This window comes from Drosophila montana, unplaced genomic scaffold, assembly GCF_035044405.1.
Source record: "Drosophila montana isolate Dmon_TW-CO22-7 unplaced genomic scaffold, ASM3504440v1 contig_2582_1, whole genome shotgun sequence".
NCBI lineage: Eukaryota > Metazoa > Arthropoda > Insecta > Diptera > Drosophilidae > Drosophila > Drosophila montana.
Genome location: NW_026997445.1, coordinates 137,778 through 156,152, shown reverse-complemented (window position 1 = coordinate 156,152; position 18,375 = coordinate 137,778). Strand labels below are relative to the sequence as shown.

Sequence of the window (18,375 nt, the reverse complement as noted above, 5' to 3'; positions counted from 1 at the left end):
AGGTCATCTACATATACTGGCATTGAATTGTTTAATTAGCTGTAAGTATACAGTTATTGTGAAGAATACTAATATGCACTTACATGTCTTTCAATATATTTACCATACGCTGATCTCGCAACGAGCAGATTGTATTATGAGGGTATATGATAACCATGGGTCCAAGAGAGAAAAGCTGTCTCGTTTTTATTCAGAAAATCACGATGTGATTTACCAATTCCGAATATCTTCTCTGCTAGATATACTTGCTAAATAGAGATGTACATTTTTCTAAGGGGGGAATAAACTTGGCCTTGTATTTATGCATGTTGTATATTCTCTGATACTAATCGCAGATCAAGATTACTTTCCAATGCGCTGAAAATTGTAAGAAAATTGTTCTTGAGTATTGCCCTACTATGCGAATCTCATGAGTGCAAGTAAGCCTCACACGTCTTAAGGCTTTGATTGAGCACACAAAAAGTATGTTGCCCTACAATTCAAAGGTGACAATGAAACAATCGTCCGTGACTTGGTGCATTCGTGTTCACGCACGAACACGAGAAGCACGACAAATGGCCTTTACGCGCGGAGCAGGCACTAACTTTCCTACTTTGACAAATCGTTAAATAAAAGAATGCATATTTATTCGCTAATTTGTTTATTCTTCACATATGTATAATTTATATTAATTTCTTGTTTTTATTCCCATCGTATTTTGCACACTCTGTTGCATTTGTCATATGTATGTATGTCCACTTGAACCCCGCTGGCAAATTGTAGCTTTGCCAGGCTTTATCGTATTTAATCATAAAACTTATTTTAAATATGTTTCAATTCTTAAATTCAATTGCTTTTACTTTTTAAGTTTGTTATTTTTTTGTTTTTGTTTTGTGTGAAATAGAAAACTATTATATTTTCTTTGTTAATTGAAATAGTTCTTGAGTTATTCAATATGTTTTTTGTTGTTGTTGTTTTTGTTTTTATTGGCTATCAATATTTTGGCTTTTTGGGTTGATCGATGCAACTATCATATGTATGTATGTAATTATGTATATATTGCTGTATGTATGTTTGGATGCTTGGACATGAAACTTAAAGTTGTATTTGTTTCGTCTTGTTGTTGTTGGTTCATAAATAGACTTTGTTCAACTTTCATTTATTTTCTTTCGTTTTTTTTTGTTGCAAAAAGGGACGGTAAAATTACAATAAAATCATTTTGAAATATGTATTCATGCATCTCTTCAGCTCTACAAATTTCATCATAAACAATTTCTATAGGCAACTGACAAATCTCAGTTAATCTCTGTGTATGTGAGTGGACGATGTGTGTGTGTATATGTGTGTGAGTGTGTCTTAAATATAAATTCAATTTAATGGCTCGGTAAATTTACATAATATACGCACTTGTATATTTTTTAATTTTTTTTCTTTCTCAATTCTTCATTACAACAAAACATATTGAAACACAAATTGATTTTTGCCATTTAAGTTGCGATTAAAATGTGCTGTGGATAGTCACTACTTTTTGTGTTTAATTAATTAACTACTTTACTGATAATAATAATAATATATTAGTTTAAACTTTAACGCTTTGTTTTTGTTTTTTTTTGTTTTGCTATTTTATGTTGGTTAAGCTGCTCGTTAGTCATAAATAGAGTATTCTATTTTTAAAGGCTTCATTCCTAGGCAAAATAAAAAGAGCTTGTTGCTGTTTATTCAAATAAAATGCAAATCGAGCTTAACTCATTGCTTGAGCTTTTGCTATAGCAATAAGTGATATAAAAATATAATAATATGATATGGGGCTCAATCAAATTAAAATCAATTCTTGCTAAAAAACGTTTCTTAGTGGTAGATTTTGTTTTTTTTTTAATTGTTTTTTATTAATTAAATTAAATAATAATGCACAAATTATAGACTATTTCAGCAGCTAAGTAAACAAAAACTTGGTTTTTTTTATATATTTTGATTGCAAACAAAAATAAATTTACTACAATTTCAATTGAAGGTAAATACAAGAAAAATCCGTCTTTAAGACGCAGCCCAATTGCTACACATCGTAGAATAGTTGCTTTCCATATTTATATAAATATAGTATGTATGTAAAATTTACATTTTCTTTTTTTTTTTTGTGGCCACATTTTAACTCCCATTATCTTGGGTTTTTTGTAGCTGCCCTCCCCCTAGACAAGGGTTTCTGTTTGTTCTTTACGTACAGAGTTTTGAAAAAAATACTTATATAGTTATCAGGCCAATTAATACATGGGTTTTTCATTTGCCAATTATCTGCTAAATCTTCAAACATCATCATATCAAAAAATTTTGTTTCGTTTTAGTTTTTTTGTTTTTCTTTTTCCTCATTCTTTTGAGTTCTGCTTGCGCACAGCGTTGATAACAAAAATCAAACAATCAACGCGAAAAGTTAACAAAATTCAACATAAATCGAACTAAAACGTTATTGAATAAATATATGTGTATGTGTTTTGTATATATAGAAAAATACAATTATTTACGTTAGTTTCGATTTGTTTTTTGTTGTTTTTCTTTGCATTTTCAAAATTTTTAATTAAATTAATTGGACGTTTAAGTAACTAACCGTTTAATAACCGTTTGTTGCGTGATTCGCCTAACACAAAAAATCTTTCGTCTAACTAAACTCTCAATAAATACAAATAGAAACAGATACAAATAGATAGTTATCGTTAATATAGGATAGACCGTAGCTATAGCATCGTTCACAAATACATTTGCAGTATTTTCTCCGTATGTGTGTGTGTGTCTGTCTGTCTGTTTGCGGAGTGGGTGGTGGTTTATCATGTTGTCCAACGATACTCCCAACGAATTTACAACTTAAGCAAAGTATAAACCAAAGCCAAAAGCTTACGCTGCACGCTGATCTTATGTTAGAAGGGATTCGCATTGCTGCTCGCCGGATTTCTGTTGGAGGGGCGCGTGCTGAATGAGGATTTGCCGCTGGTGCCGCGCTGCGGTGGCATCGGGCGACGCACATGACGCATCTCGCTGTGGCAATTAAAGAAGGTATCGATTATTATTCAACTTCAGGCAGTATAAAAAGTTAGTTGGCAGCTTTTTAGGGGTTTACAAACATTTTACAACCATTTTACTTTTATTATTAGTACAAAACTACACTAATTTTATATTTAATTTTATATTATTTCTGAGCTTCTATTTCTCAATTTCAACTCCAAGCTTGGGTTAGGCATTTTCCAGCAGCAGCGACAGCAGGTTAGCGGGGCGCACATGCAAACACGATTTGTCGCATGCAAAATGCTTACCAAGTGCTGATTGTTCGGGGGGTTTTTTTTTTGTTTTGGATATTTTACAAGGGGTATAACTATAGACTTTTGATAGGGTTTGTGTTGCGCTGCTTGCTTTAGCGACCCAAATGCACCCACCGATCCATTTCCATTTCCTCCAAACGCTGCGTGAGCGCCAGCTTTTGTTGCACGGCCAAGCGCAGCAGCTGATTGAGCGTTTTCTTCTCCTCCTCGGCAGCCTCCAGCTGGCGATTCAGATCATCCACCTGGGTCACATACTCCTCGCAGCGTGCGGCGAACATGGCGCGCAAGCCTGGTCGCAAAAATAAGAGAAAGTCAGGTTGTTAAGTTAGGCATCGGAAATTACTCTAGTTAACTTACTTGAGAAGGTGGCAGCATCCTCCTTGAGCAGTCGGAGCTCATTGCGCAGCTTGGACATGGTATCGCTGACAATGATTTTTTCGTTCTCATACTTGGACTTTAGATTGGTGAGTGCCACCTCGGCGGTTTGTTTGTTTGACTTGAGCACATTGCGTAGCGTTATAATTTGCTCGCGCTTCACGGACAACAAACTCTTGAGCTTGACAATTTGCTCCTGCAGCTCCTCCACCTCCTCGGTGTTGCCCTTCTCCACAGCTGCAAAGAGAAAGATGGCTGTCAGATAGGGATGTCCTCTCCTAATTGAAACTGTGATCACTTACATTCACCACCCTCGACGCGCACTTTGTGCTTGTTCAGATCGATAGTGTGCTCGACGGCGGTTTTCAGATGCTTGATCTGATCGCTGACGGTGTCCACATACTTCTTAATCTCTACCGAATCGGCCAGACCCTGCAGATCCTCAACAATTTGCGGGCGTGCTGTGAGAACATCCGACTTGAACTGCGACTGGATAGCAGTCAGCGAATCGTTCTCAAAGCTGGCAAGGGTAAACAATTAAGAATTAACATAGAATTTAGACAGAGATATTGATTTGTACACAACCTCATGTCATCGCTCTTGTGATCCAGCAGGACACGTGAAGGCGTCTCACCGTTCACCGTGCAGACCAGATGATACAACTGCGCCAGATCATCGCTGAGCGCCACCAGAGTGCTGCGCGCCGAGCCCAGGCTCTGGCCCGCATTCTGTGAGATGTGCGTCAGGGTCTGTACATCGCACTGCAGATCCAAAGATTTTTGTTCGGTGGAGAGCAGTTTGTTCTTCAGATTGGTGACCTCGTTCCGCAGGGTGGTGGTTGCGTCCGTATAGTTCAGACCCTTCTGCAGCTCAGCAATGTCAGTCTTGAGGCCGTCTATCTCCTTGGCGGAGAGCGTAAACCAATTGGCATACTGTGAGATTAACTGGCGCAGCTGTTGTTGCAGTTGTTCGTCCTTTGCCTGCCCACTGGCCGTCTGATCCTTGACGTCAATTTGTTTCTTTAGCTGCACCAGCGCATCCACATGGGCGGCGAGCAGCGCCAGGCGTGACATAAAGTTTTGCAGCTCATTCTGTGACTTGTCCAGGCTGCTCTGCGCCTCACGCAAATTGGTCGTTAGATGGGCTTTCTCGTTCTCCATGCTTTCCAGCTGTTTCTCCAGCTTCTTCAGCTCGTTCAGATGGATCTCGGAGAAGAGATCGCATTTTGTGCCATCTGGCGATTTGAGCTCTGTGCTTAGGTCCGCCTCGAGGCGTTTCAGCGCAAGATTCTCCTCTTCGCCGTCCGAATTATTGCTGGCATTGTCCTCCATGTTGCTACGTATGCTATAGGCCAAATTGCTAATGTGATACATGGACTCGCGATTCAGGTGACCATCCAGCTCCTTTTTCAGCGCATATTTGGCCTCACGCTCGCCCTGAGTATGGAACGGAAAGAGCAACAGTTAACAAATAGGAACTTAGATATTATAAAATGATTCCCCACACACCTGCAGTGCCTCCAGCGCCTCCTCCATTTGCTTCTCGGCAATCTTCTTGAGATTCGCCAGCTCATCGACCTGTTGATTCAGCAGCTCCAACTCCTCGGTGAGTCGGCGTATCTCGTGTTTGGCACCCTCGAACTCCACCTGTGTGAGGCAAAGCATTAATAGTTAGGCACAGCTGAATGGACATCTAGCATTCTTGAGCACTTGCCTGCGAACTTCTCAGGCTGGAGACCTGCTTCTGCAACGATATGTTCTCCTCCTCCAGCTCAGAGTACTCGCTGAGCATGCGCGTCTCGCGAAATTTCAAATCCTTTAGCTCGGATTTGAGACGCAACCGTTCCGCCTCATTGTCGCTCTTATCGCGTCCAATATCCGAGTTCTCCTGCAGCATTCGATCCCGTTCGTTGCGCACACGTTCCAGCTCATGACGAAGCTGCTTGATCTCATTCTCCAGATCAAGTATTTGCAAATTGAGCGATGTTTCGCGAGCGGCCGACTCATTCAGCAGCGTCTCCTCCTGCTCGATGCCGGTCTTGTTGGTGACCTTCTGTGAGGTTTGGAATTTGGTCAGCGCCTGTAAAGTGAGCAAAAAAATGGGTTAGCAAATATGAAAAAGAAAATATAATTAAGTTTGCATGACGGCGGAGATACTATGTAATGCGGCTATAAAAGATATCTTTATAAAAATAAAGATATCTTATATAAAAGCTATCTTTAGAGGGCAGAACATGTTTTATATGGATCTCCTACAAGCTGCAGGCGCTGTCCTTTGATCTTGGAAGACTGAATATTTTCTGATTCCTAACGTAAAATCATAATAGGTGGTTTTCTTAATTTAGAGCAGCCCACCTTCTAATTATGATCTTTATTTTCAGAAAATAAAATGGTCTTAAATTTTTAATTTGAATTTTTAATGCTTTGGACGCTTTGAATTTTTAAATCATATTTTTTACCCTTTTTTTCTGAACACTTTTTAGTACATATTTTTCGAAGACCTCTTGAAATTGGTATAAAAAAAGCAATTTTTAAAAAAAATAATAAAATAATATAATATATATATTATATAATAATAATAATAAATAAATAATAATACAATTTTTGGTTTTTGTTCAGCGATAGATTTTTTTTAAATTGAAAAATTTTTGAAAATTATAACAATTCTGAAATCCCAAAAATTTAAAATATAATAGATTTTATGATTATGATAATGATCATTTAATAAGTTTCTTTTCAAGTTAAGATTTTCTGGAAATTAAAAGAATAATTTCCGTACTTTTAAACACATATATCTCAAAAAAATGTGCTAGGAAGGGGTACAAGAAGTCTATCAACTAATTGTTTAAAATAAATAAAAATATAATAATCCAAGTAGGGTAAAATTCACAGCTTTATCTTAATATTATTATTTATTTTTTGATTTTATAAAGTTAACTAGCTGCAAAAGTAATATGTTTACCAGACTCTCCCTGCTAATATGCACCTACATCTTTTTCTCTTTTTCAACATTTTCTATAATTCTAAAATAAGTTTAATAAAAATGTATTTATCAGACTACACCTACATCTTTCGCTCCTTCAACTTTTTCTATAAACTATACAAACTTAATATACCCTTACCCTACCTCTCACTCCTTCGCCATGTATCTGCCCACGTTTCAGGGGTATTGCAATCATAAAAGTTGCCAGCCTGCCATTTTTATTGCAGTCATTTGCATGTGTAAGTTGTGTTGGCGGCACGAGCGGGGAGAGGGGCAGGGGCAGGAATGCCGGGGCAGTGCCAATGGGGGGCGTCAGTCACTGGGGAGCTTTGCTTGTGCTGCCGACGCGACGCCCCTTCATTTCACTTTGTTACATTTTTCATTAAATGGCGCAGATATTTTTTCTTTTTGGCATTTTTCCTTTATTACAGATCTCCCAGCGGAGGAGCAAATGCATCTGAAAGTTGGATTTACTTGTTGGCATTTATTGGATTTTCTTGTTGTTGTTGTTGTTGCTTAATTGCACCGGCCAGTGTTGCGAAATGCGTCATAGACGCGCGTGCATGTTAAGCTTAATGGGCGCAGGACACGCCTAGGACGCGGCAAGAGGTAAATATGTATTTATTATATACATGTGTGCACTCAGAGAAAAGAAGTAGTCGAAACTTTGAAAATTTAATATTTACTTTAATTGTTAGGTAGGATAAATATAAAAAAGGAAATGTTCAAGTACAAGAAAATAAAATATGTGAAAATTTGTGTGAATTTTGATTTTAATAGAGGTTTCTATTAATTTTGATACACCCAATCGATTGGGAAAGAAAATGTTTATATTAAAAATTCCTTAAGCTTTGATGCGGAGTTGATCTAAAGCACAACTTCAGTTTAAATTGTCTGCAATCCTGCAAATCTAAAAAATGTTTCAGTCTAATACATCTTTTTCTAGCAGTGTACATGCTATACCAGCCAAGCCTGCGCCTGTGCCTTTGCCCGTGCTGGCATAAATGCCGCTGATTGAAAGCAAACGACGTGTCCATATGGCCAGGAGCAGGAGCAAAGAGATTGCAACTGGGGTGTGGCTGAGCTGTAATCGTGTTTTGTGGGCTTTAATTGAAATCTCGCCGGGGTAGTCGTTAGGTTTTGTCCGGCCGCCATTTGAAGTGTACGTGCTTCACAGGCACAGAAAACATGAGAGCTGCCGACGGCCCACTTGAAAAAGTCGCCACAGCAAATGACCACAAAGCGAGCTGAAGAAGCCCAGAGGGAAAGTGCTGGGCCAGATTTTGTGGATTACTGTGTGCAGTGCTCCAACTATTGGAATACTTTTAAATGCAGCTGTAATTAACAATCTTTTCTTGGCTACAAAAAAAAAAACAAACAAACAACAAGCTGCTCAACCCACTTAACACGCCCCAAAATTGAAACGGAAATAGCCTGAAAAGTCCTGCAGCCCCCTTTTGGCCACTTCACTATCCCCCTTCTCTATCCCCTACCCCCTTCTTCCGTTCGCTTTGTGGCCGTATAATTATTGTCAATGGCTGTGGGCGACGTCAACGCTCTTATTCTTATTCTTTTAGTTTTATTATACCCGAAACCCATTTGAAATGTTTTAAAAGGGTATATTGCTTTTGTATCCATAAATTTAACAGGCAGAAGAAATCATATTCAACCCTGTAGAGTATACAGGTTCTTGATCAAATTTTAAAGATTGTTTATTCTTCTTTATCCTAAATATTCGATACTTCCTGCCATTACCATAGTAATCGATTTTGAGACAAACTCGAGAATTATAAGAGCTAGATACCTCAAACTTGGTATGTGGCTTCTCGAAAAATTTTATTAGTTCAAGAATGTTTTTACCTTTTGGTTATATCCTTAAAATCTGTCCGAATTTTGGCAATAAAACTCCATCTGAATTATATTTTTATACATTAACCTTAGTATGAGGCTTCTCTAAGAATATTCGCACAATTAAGGATATTTCACATTTTGGATACCTCCCCAATTTATCCGAAATTAGAAAAAACAAGCGCATTCCTTAAGGTAGACTTTTGCGTTTTGGTATGCACACAATTTTGTATGTCATTTTGAAGCCCTATGAATTTCATTAGGATCGTACTATAAACACCGAAAGTTAATGAAGAAGGTTTTCCCATACATAGAGTGGGGCAAATGGAAGAAGTAGCACAATCATGTGTAAAAGAAAGCAAGAATGTTTATAGCACCAGCTCGGTACTGTGTTCAGGGCATCTACCAGGCGGGCACACCCGACTAGAGCAATTTTTATTTTGTTTTCACTTCGTCATTTCAATTTGAGAAACCAACACGGAGCCCCGGCTCCAGAGGCAAGTGCATTTCGTTAATTAGTGTGGATGAAAGGCAATGCGAAGCAAACAAAAGGCCAAGCCAGTCGCAACTAAGCTGGAAATTTGAGACCTCTAATGCGCTCGCATTCAGCCAAGCAAGTCTCAGTGGCGCCACCTAGGCTAAATATATATATATTTATATATATATATATAGAATATATATATTCCCTTTATAAAAGTGTCAACCCGAATGTGGCTGCGGATCAAAAATGAAACAAAGGATTACGTTCTTTGGACAGGCCTTATAATGAAATTTGAGCCGCTGCTAAAAACTATTTTAACTCTTTATTTTAAACGTTTCTTTATTGGTAAACATAAAACTAAATGGCGTCATCCAAATTCTGAGGTAGTCTACGTTAAGGTAAGGGGAAAATAAATATCTAAAGATTGAATTAGAAGTCGGAGTCTATGAAAGTTAATACACATTAATAATCTTTAAAATCGATAAACATCGATTGCCGATAATGAAAACCAATATTTTATATGATATCGATAATTATCGATTTTTTAATTTATTCACTCTTATAGTAGGTAGGCATATAGGTATATATAGTATAGTAGGTAGCCTACTTCATTAAGCGCTGTTCAGGTTAGATTTAGTTTCAGTCCAAGCTAGAACTGAACTTTTGGAAACAATAATGAAAGGGTAAAGGGCGATGATCAGACGCAAAGTTAAACTTAAGTTTAAGCTCATAAACACAAGCGCCAAATTGTGGATAAGTCTGACAGAACTCTAAGCGCCAAACTTACAAATTCCAATCAAATTCAAATTCACAAAACGAATAATAGTGTTTTATCATATTTAAACTCGAAGCAAAAACTTAGAAGCTTTTGTTGTCTGCATTCTCTGCAAATTCCGAACAGTTTATGTACTGGCGCCATCTATGCGTCAGAGCGGGCAACAGTTAGCCGCAAAAGCCACAATAGATGACACCAGAACATGAACTTTATGCAAATTAGAAAAGATTTTTAATTAAGTCCAGCAAATATTAACACAGTCGTGCCGAGGCGAGACGAGGTGTGGCTGGGCACAGGACTCGACCAAAGCATTTTAGGTGTGTTCCATCGTTAAACCAACTGTCTGACACAATGTGACGCCACATCCAGCCCCAGTTGGACATTGCAACGCACAAGCGTTGTGTTTGCGGTTGAATTTGTTAGGCAGCCGGCAACTAAATGGCCCAAATAAAGCTGCCCCGGCACGGACCACGGCCCGCATTGACGTGGCAACAGCTGGCATTGCAGTGCTCCCGGTTGCCCCGGCTACTAAAAATAGAGCAGATTGCCCACATTACGACAACGGGTAGCGGCCTTATGGAGGCACTACGTGCGCACAGAGGTAGCCAAAGCGGGCAATGGCCAACTCATAACAATTTCCTCCACCACCCACGTGGCCCCACATAAACCGCACGCCCCACACCCGCCGCCGTTGATAAAGTATGCCATGAATGACTGAGCAGTTTGTTTGGGGAAAGCGACAATGACGACCGCATCAGCCACACCAACAGCTGAGAATTTGAGGATACCCTGTAAACAGTCTATCTCGTATTAGGCAGTGCATATATATCCCTATATTAGGAATGAGTTTCTGGATTCTAGATTAAGATGGATATCGCCTTATTGTGGCTTTCTCATCTTCTATAAAATATACAATTGTATATATTTTTTATCGCTTTCTTATCTTCAATCGGAGACTAACTTCTTTAATAGGGTATAGGCAGGCATGTTTTTTTCTTCTTGGTTATCGCGTTCCTTCATCATTGTCGCTTTTTCATCGCTTTCTTGTCTTCCAAGAGAATCAATGATCCATTTTGACGACACCTTTGGTAAATAGCAAAGTAAACTTTTTTTTATAAGAAATCTAAGCCTCTTGTTGAGGGAAACATGAGCCCGACTTTATTCCTGTTGAACGTATGCTAGGCTATTGCCAAACTCTCGCTTGGGAAGATAAAAAGACGATAAATTGAAGTTTTTATAACGTCAAAGAGTTTTTTGAAAAACAGTTTTTTCTAAAGTATTTATTTACGGGAATATATCATTAGTGTAAAGACGTGATGCCACATTCTATATTTCCTGCACATTGTTATACCCGTTTCTGAACATTTTATGGTTACAGGGTATAACAGCTCATCTCCCTACCATGGAAATAACAATCAGTAGTAGGCAACAGTGAAAATGCAAATAAACAGGAACAACTGCTGCTTCTGCTGCTGTGGATGTTTTGTTGTAGGCTGTCGTGTAATTTCTTAACCCATACACACACAGTTCACACACACGCACACACACTACACACACACCATAAGACTGGGATGCGGACGCACTTGTGGCCTCCATGTCAATGCACGCGTTTGACACTCTCTGAATTTGAAATGTCGCCAAAATGAAAATAAGCAAAGCGCCGCGACGCGATGCGACTGTGGAAGAGAACTGTATAATTTTAGCATATGGAAACAGTGCAAACACAATGGGAACGCAAATTGCGCTCTCAACTAAATGGAACAACTAGATATCGTATAAGAACCTAGAATCTATGAAAGTTAATACACATTAATTGGCCATTTTCTAATCATCTCTAAAATCGATAAATATCGATTGCCGAATATGAAAACCAATATTTTATATAATATCCAAACTTATCGATTATTTAATTTAATCTTATTTTTTATATTCCTCTTACTGATTATATTCGTTCTTATTTTATATATTCCTTTTGATTAATTATAGTCCCTACGTTTATGGAATTAGATAGTTCTCGATATCTGGTACATATTTTATAGCTGATTGTAATCAATTACTAGGAACAGGCATAATAATTATATAAGCAACATCCTCTATTATACTCAAAGTTCTCAGTTGAAAGGATATTCCGAACAAAGAAATCAAAACGAAAGACTCTGAAGGCGAGTCCATTGCATGATTAGACTTGAAGTTGGATTAGACTTGAAATTGCAAATGTCGATAAATATCGATTAAAGTAATTTCACGAACTTGTTCGAATACATTTTTGTACGCAGTTTTTCAGTAAAGTTAGCTTTCTCAGAACCAAATTCTTGACTTATGAAAGATAATTAGGTCGCATAATTAAATTAAATAAGAGTTTGAATTTCAACCTTAATACTTGAGAGACTGGAGAGGCCCTATATAGAAACCCACAGTTATAGATTTGCCATAGCTGTAATGCCCTTTGGTATGAGGATGTGCGAATATGCTTAAATTGTGCTCTTAAGTAAATGGATATGCGAATTGTGGGAATGCAACGGAATGCATGCAAATCCTTTTCAGCTGCGGGACAATAAATGTTGTGTATGTTGACGCGCAGCAAGGATAACAACTGTGCTGCAAACTGTCGTTGCATGCCACGCCGCACACACAGAGACCAACTGCTGTTGCATCTGCTGCATCATCATCATCATCAAGAGAAGCAGTAAAAATCATTTGCACTTAACAGCCAATCAGCAAAGTCGCAATCATGTGTCCAACTCTCTGGATGCACACACCCAAACACACACACACATTTGCATAACGGGGGCAATGTTTGTGGCACCCAAATTGGCAGCACTCCAAAGATGCTCGAGAGTTGGGTGAGCAGATGGAGATGGCGCGGGTTGGGGTCATAAAAAGTGTCTATGAGCCTAGACGGAAGCCAATCAGTTTTCAAATAAGTTGGGTGCAAATAAATTCCATAGCCATTATGCGGCCAAGGCTGGCATCCAAATATAAAGTCAACCAAAAGTGCATTAGTTGAGAGAGCACGACTTCGACATACCCTCTAAGCAGCTTCTATTTGCACTTACTAAAATACGAAATTTGCAGATGCCAGCTCTAAAAGCTTCAATAATATTCTAAAAATCGAGTCTGTGTATCGATATTTATCGATTTTCGGGTAAACGGAAAGTGTGAAGATTTAATAACATAATATAGGAGAATTTATATTCCCAACTTGAAGTCCCTAGCTCTTATAATCATCGAGATATTATTATAAGTCGATAGTTATCGATTTTGAAGTGAAACGGCAGGAGCTATCGATATTTATGATATACGTAAGGCTGATATTCAGCTCGTCGGTTATGTCTCCATCTATAAGCATATATTTCTGCAAGTCCAATATTCCTTTTATTGACCAATTATTAATGGGTACAGGGTATTTTGTGTGTTGTGACTTCTCCAGCTGCGAGCTGGGTTGAGATTTGCTCATCATTGTGCCCAACCGCTCCACCAGCTGCCTTTACATTTTCATAGCAGGCCCAGAACTGGGCTGAGGGGGGTTAGGGGGGGTTGTCATTGGGTGTTGGGTTTGGCTTTGGCTGCGGCACTGGCAACATTTTTCCTGCTCATTTCCCTTGCAGGCAACACAGCAACAAATGACAACTGCGACTGCAACCGAGTCGGAAACATGTTTTGTCAGTGCTCAAGCGCCGCAGTTAACCCTTGCCAGCCCGCCCTTAACCCCTTTAGCTCCCCAATTGTCTGTCGTCCTTGTTGCTGCTGCTGCTGCTGGATTTGATTGCCGTGGAATTGCAATTTGCGCCAACAGAACAGAGCATCAGCGTCAAATCATTATAATTTCTTCGTCGGGATTTTATTTTTTTTTTTTTGCCATCCTGCTGCCCTCCCATTGCAATTGTCCTTTGTCCGCTTAGTTGTCGCTTTGATGTTGCTCGCGCTGTTATTGCAATTGCAAGTGTCTGGCAAGGATTTGTTTTAAACGGCTTTTGGCTGCGGCGTTTGCCAACTGCGTATTTGCGCTTCAAACGGGTTGAGTTCATTTTTTCACAGCTTAACACAAATTGGCTGAGTGCTTTTCGCGTGAATATGCTTCTAATTGTGATAATATTTAAAACTAGTCTGAAATGTTTTATTTTTAAGCTAACCAAGTCTGACTAAGATATGATTCAGTTCAGTTAACAGTTTGGTTAAAGGTTTGATTCATGGTAAGAAATAAATTGGAATTCCGGGCCCGAACCGGTTCGATTTAAAGCCATTCTACAGCCAGGACAAATGGATAATCTCGCTATAAGCCCGGTTTTTTACCTCAACAAATTTTGTTATGTGCTTTTCAGCTAATTTATTTTCTTCACTTACAAATTCTTCAATTTGCATAGTTATTCTAAAGCCCTTGCCCCCTTCTGAGTTCGTGTAAATAATGGCATTAATTATTTAAGTCTTTATTAAAAACTTTTGGCTTTAGCCTGAGCCAAGTTAACAACTCACAAGCCGCAGAACTATGTGCAGGCAACAGGACTCCCGACTCTGCGAGCTCCCCAGGCGAAATGTCCTTGGCTGCCGTCAGGCGAGTCATAAAATATGGTCAACACACACACACAAACATAGACATCTCACAGACACACACACACACACACTTTCTGAACTGGCTTCGGTTTTATGACTGTTGTTTTGGGGGCCTCTTAATTGCCGCAGTTGCAAACGTCCAAACAACATGTGTACTGCACCACGCCTCGTTACGCCCCTGAAACACAAGCAACAAAGCCATCTAAATAAATGGCCAAATGCAGTTGACACCGGCCGCCCCGCGTGCTGAACTCTGTCCAAATATTTGTTTGCATCGACTGCAGTTTGCATTCTGCCAATTTTCCGGTTATCCTGACGCGCCGGAGGACACAGTTAGCCGTGTAATCGAAATTCCCGGGCATTAAAGTCTATTCGGCGTGAAAATTTGTGCCGCCGGGCTCTATATGCAAAAATATTCTATTAATTTCGGCCGGGCTAATTTCGTGACCCCTTCGCCACCTGCTGCAACGAAAAACTCTTGACGTTTGTCTCCTCCTACCCCACGCTCTGATTTATGTCTTGCCCACGGGCTGATATCTTGATTACAAGTGGAAATATGTCGCCCAGCAGCCGGCGCTTCAACCCGCAAAAGTTGCAAGGGGCCGGCGGACGGGTGGGCGGCGGTGACAAAATGCCCGCAGTGTTTGTCGTCGTCGCAAATAATTTTTCTCTCATTTTTTTTTAATTTTAAGCATGCACTAATGCGAGGGTAAATGAGTGTGTGTGTGTGCGTGTGTGTGTGTGTGTGTGGAGGGTGTGTGTGTGTGTGGAGGGTGTGTGTGTGTGTGGAGGGTGTGTGTGTGTGTGGAGGGTGTGTTGCTCGCGGCGGCTCTTGTAAAAGTTCAGTTGAGTTCAAAGCTAACAAGCTGGAAAACTATCAAGCGAGCGACCTAATGGGCAGGTGGGCGCCACCTGTCGGCCAATTAATCAACTGTTCTGGGGCCTTATAAGCTGATTCTAGAATGGAATTGAGTTCGAAAACGGTAGAAGCGTGAAATAGAAAAAACAAACAATGTGGAATAATACAGATATAATTTATCTGGGGAAAATTTCAAATACTATGAGTTTATTTGGTTTATAGGATAACTAATTATTTTTAAATCTGTCAAAGAACATCTTCAAGTGAAATAGAATAAAACTATTTACAGGTTAAAATAACTAAGAATATTATAAATAACTCGGTAGATGAAAACTATAATCTGAAAATATTTGGGCAAGATTTTTGGTCAAGTGGGGGAAGTGTTTGGGAAAATAAGACTTCTACTAATGAAAATAGAAAAGAGTTTTATAGATTTGCAATTTTGTAAAATAAGTTTATACTATAATATATATACGAGTTTATAATATAAGTTATAAACTTATACATATTGTATATAAGTTAATCAAACCAATTACCTATGACAAACAACATTATTTATTAAAATGATCGACTCTCTATTAAAAAAATACTTCTAAAAGTGAATCAATCAAAGTACAATATTTTGCAGTCCATAGTTCTCTTTTAACACTCTATATAAAATTTCCAGATTCCCTTAAAACCATTCTAAAATGTATTTGAGAATGTTTCTGTTTAAATAAACCAGTTCCCATTCCAAACTAGTTCCACTTAGAAACGAAACGAACAGCTTTTTCTCTTGTTTCCCTATTTCTGTTGGAATCGATTCTTTGTTTTGGCAACGAGTCGAGTAATTAACGCCATGGGCAACAACTATAAAAAATACATAAATAAAGGGTGAACAACAGCGAAATGATAATGAGCCGACAGGCAAAAGTTATTTATATTAACCGCCCCTTTGTAGGCATTGGGCGAAGGACAAACTTTGTTGTTGGGCTTTTCCGCAATGCACGTTGAAATTCCAGCGGAAATGCCAAAACAATTGGCGTGCCTAATTGCCAGTCGGACAGTTGGCGAACATAGGTGCAAAATGGAATGGCAAAAAAAAAAACATATTGGCCAAGTTGTAATAAAAACAAAAACAACAAAAAAAGGCAGCTGAACAGAATGGCGATGATAAAGCGTAAGCCAAATTGACCGTGATCAGACAGACAGGCAGAGCGAGGAAGAGAGAGAGAGAGAGAGAGAGAAGTTCAAAATCCAGAGTGAGAGAGAGGAGCGCAAAAGCTAGCATAATTGCTGAGCGGGGGCGTGCACTCAGGCGACGCCAAGTACCGCAAGCCCAGTTTATAGAACGAAAGAATCTACATGTGACCAGACTAACGATTAAATCATTCGTGATTATTAGAGCCGGACAGTCACACTCGCCGGAACCAAAGAGAACAACAGAGTGAGAGGGTTAGAGAGAACGTGCTTTTGGCAAATACATGGCGAACATTCCATATGGTGATTGGAAAGGTTGTGCATAACTCTTGCCTGCATATTGAAAAATAAATGCAGAGATATTTCACAAAAGCTGTTTTAGAAATTAATCTTGCTTAAATTAGGGCTTAGTTAAGATAGCAGAAAACATATTCTGATAGTTGCTTGCTAATCTTATCGTTCGCTTTAACGGGTGCTTACTGTTTTCTGCCAACAAGACAAATTGAAAACCAATTGCAAAACTTTTGGTCTAATAGCGGCTGTGTGTGTGTGTGTGCGCGTAGGCATACATATGCCATATGTGTGTGTTTTTAGATAAGCGGCAATTGGCTTGGAAACGGCTAAAACACACACACACAACTGTTGAACTGTTTCTTTCATTTTTTTCGTACTCACCTCCTGCGTAATGTCCAGCTCGTGCCGTGTGTTGTCGTAGAGGGTTTCCAGCTCCTCGCACTTCTGCTCCAGCGCTGACTTCTCCTCCAGCAGCGAGAGGCCATATTGAGCGGATTGGGCGCTGGCGCTGGACACCTGATCGAGTTCGCGTGTCAGACGCTCCACTTCCATGCGCAGATCCAGAACTGTTTGAGCGCCATCGCTGGCGCTGGGGCTGGACATGGTGTTTGGGTGTTGCAGGAGGAATGGGGGAAAGGGAGGGAATGTGTGTGTGTGTGTGCGTGTGTAGCTTTAGGACGGTACCACAGTCTGTGTGTAGGCGTGGCAAATGCAGCTGCTCCTGTTGCTTGGGCGGAATTGTCGTCAATTATTTTTGTTTTTACTTATTTTTTTTTTTGGAGGGAAATCAATAAAAAACTTGTTTTATTTTCTTTTTTTCTTAGCGAGTTTTGTTGTTGTTTTTGAGTGCTTTGTCCGTTGTGGCTGCCCGTTGCCCGCTCCAGAAAACCAACTCACACCTACACGCAATCGGTTGTGTGTGTGTGTGTGTGCGTGCGTGTGTGTTTGGTTCGTTTCACCTTTTCTCTTTTGTGCTGCTATTCACTGGCACATTTGCAGCTGAGCGGTGGAATGAAAATTGGAATTTTTTCGTATATTTTTTTATTGCCAAATTTAATTCACCGTCACTTGTCGCACTTTTGGCTGCCTTCAAAAGGATCTCTCATACGGCGGCACAAGACAGAGGGAGAGGGAGAGAGCGAGAACAGGAAGTTTCAATTCACAGAACGGTCGACGTCGCTGCCGTCGTCGTCGACATGACATCACACGATTTCCACTTTCATTTCATTAATTGTTGCTGTCCAGTTGCGCAGCCCAGACAGCCGTAGCAGCCAACCTTTTTTTTTTGAATATTTACTACGTATTTTCGTTGCACTTTAGACGGAATTTGTTTATAGCAATTGGTTAAATTGCTAATTAAATAAGTTAAAATCGACAATTTTTTTATGGTAAGAATGCAAAAACAAAAACTCCGCTATCACGGTCCGTGCGTGCCTGTCTTCTTCTTTGCACACACACTGTTTGTGACGGAATGCGAATTAGTGATGTCAAGCAAATATCGTAGCAATGAGCATTGGCAACCGTTGCGATAGTTACAAAAATATATATAACAAAAAAAAAAACAATGAAAAAGGAAGGAGACAATATTTTAACTTGCAGTACGTATAATTTGGGGTAAAAACGTTAAATTTAGTAGCACACGAAAATTCATTCAAAACTAAATGTTTATTTATCGATACATCGTTTATATTTCTTAACGATATTAACAGCTTGCGATAATTTTAATTTAGCTATGTCTAATCATTGT

The 18,375-nt window shown here is 39.3% G+C and overlaps 1 protein-coding gene across 2 annotated transcripts; it reads right to left on the bottom strand.

The window, feature by feature from the left end:
- Window positions 1–623: 623 nt before the first annotated feature.
- BicD (protein bicaudal D) lies at window positions 624–18,097 on the bottom strand. 2 transcript variants are annotated; one of them, XM_064683126.1, is made up of 9 exons: window positions 17,691–18,097; window positions 17,010–17,627; window positions 5,373–5,738; window positions 5,168–5,305; window positions 4,245–5,095; window positions 3,962–4,179; window positions 3,642–3,896; window positions 3,399–3,573; window positions 624–3,003 (listed from the first exon to the last, which is right to left on the bottom strand). In XM_064683126.1, exons 2-9 carry the CDS (start codon window positions 17,229–17,231, stop codon window positions 2,886–2,888), a joined length of 2,343 nt encoding a protein of 780 aa, XP_064539196.1. In that variant the 5' UTR covers window positions 17,232–17,627; window positions 17,691–18,097; the 3' UTR covers window positions 624–2,885. The 2 variants fall into 2 exon arrangements, with proteins under 2 accessions (XP_064539196.1, XP_064539195.1); XM_064683125.1 differs by having other exon boundaries at window positions 17,010–18,097.
- Window positions 18,098–18,375: the final 278 nt, after the last annotated feature.

What these genes read in the sequence shown, in the direction of transcription:
- BicD (XM_064683125.1), bottom strand. Translation starts at nt 17,231, where the DNA reads ATGTCCAGCCCCAGCGCCAGCGATGGCGCTCAAACAGTTCTGGATCTG. An exon ending in GCGCGTCGAGGGTGGTGAAT is followed by an intron (nt 3,897 to 3,961) that starts GTAAGTGATCAC and finishes TTCTCTTTGCAG; the next exon opens with CTGTGGAGAAGGGCAACACC. An exon ending in GGATGCTGCCACCTTCTCAA is followed by an intron (nt 3,574 to 3,641) that starts GTAAGTTAACTA and finishes TTTTGCGACCAG; the next exon opens with GCTTGCGCGCCATGTTCGCC.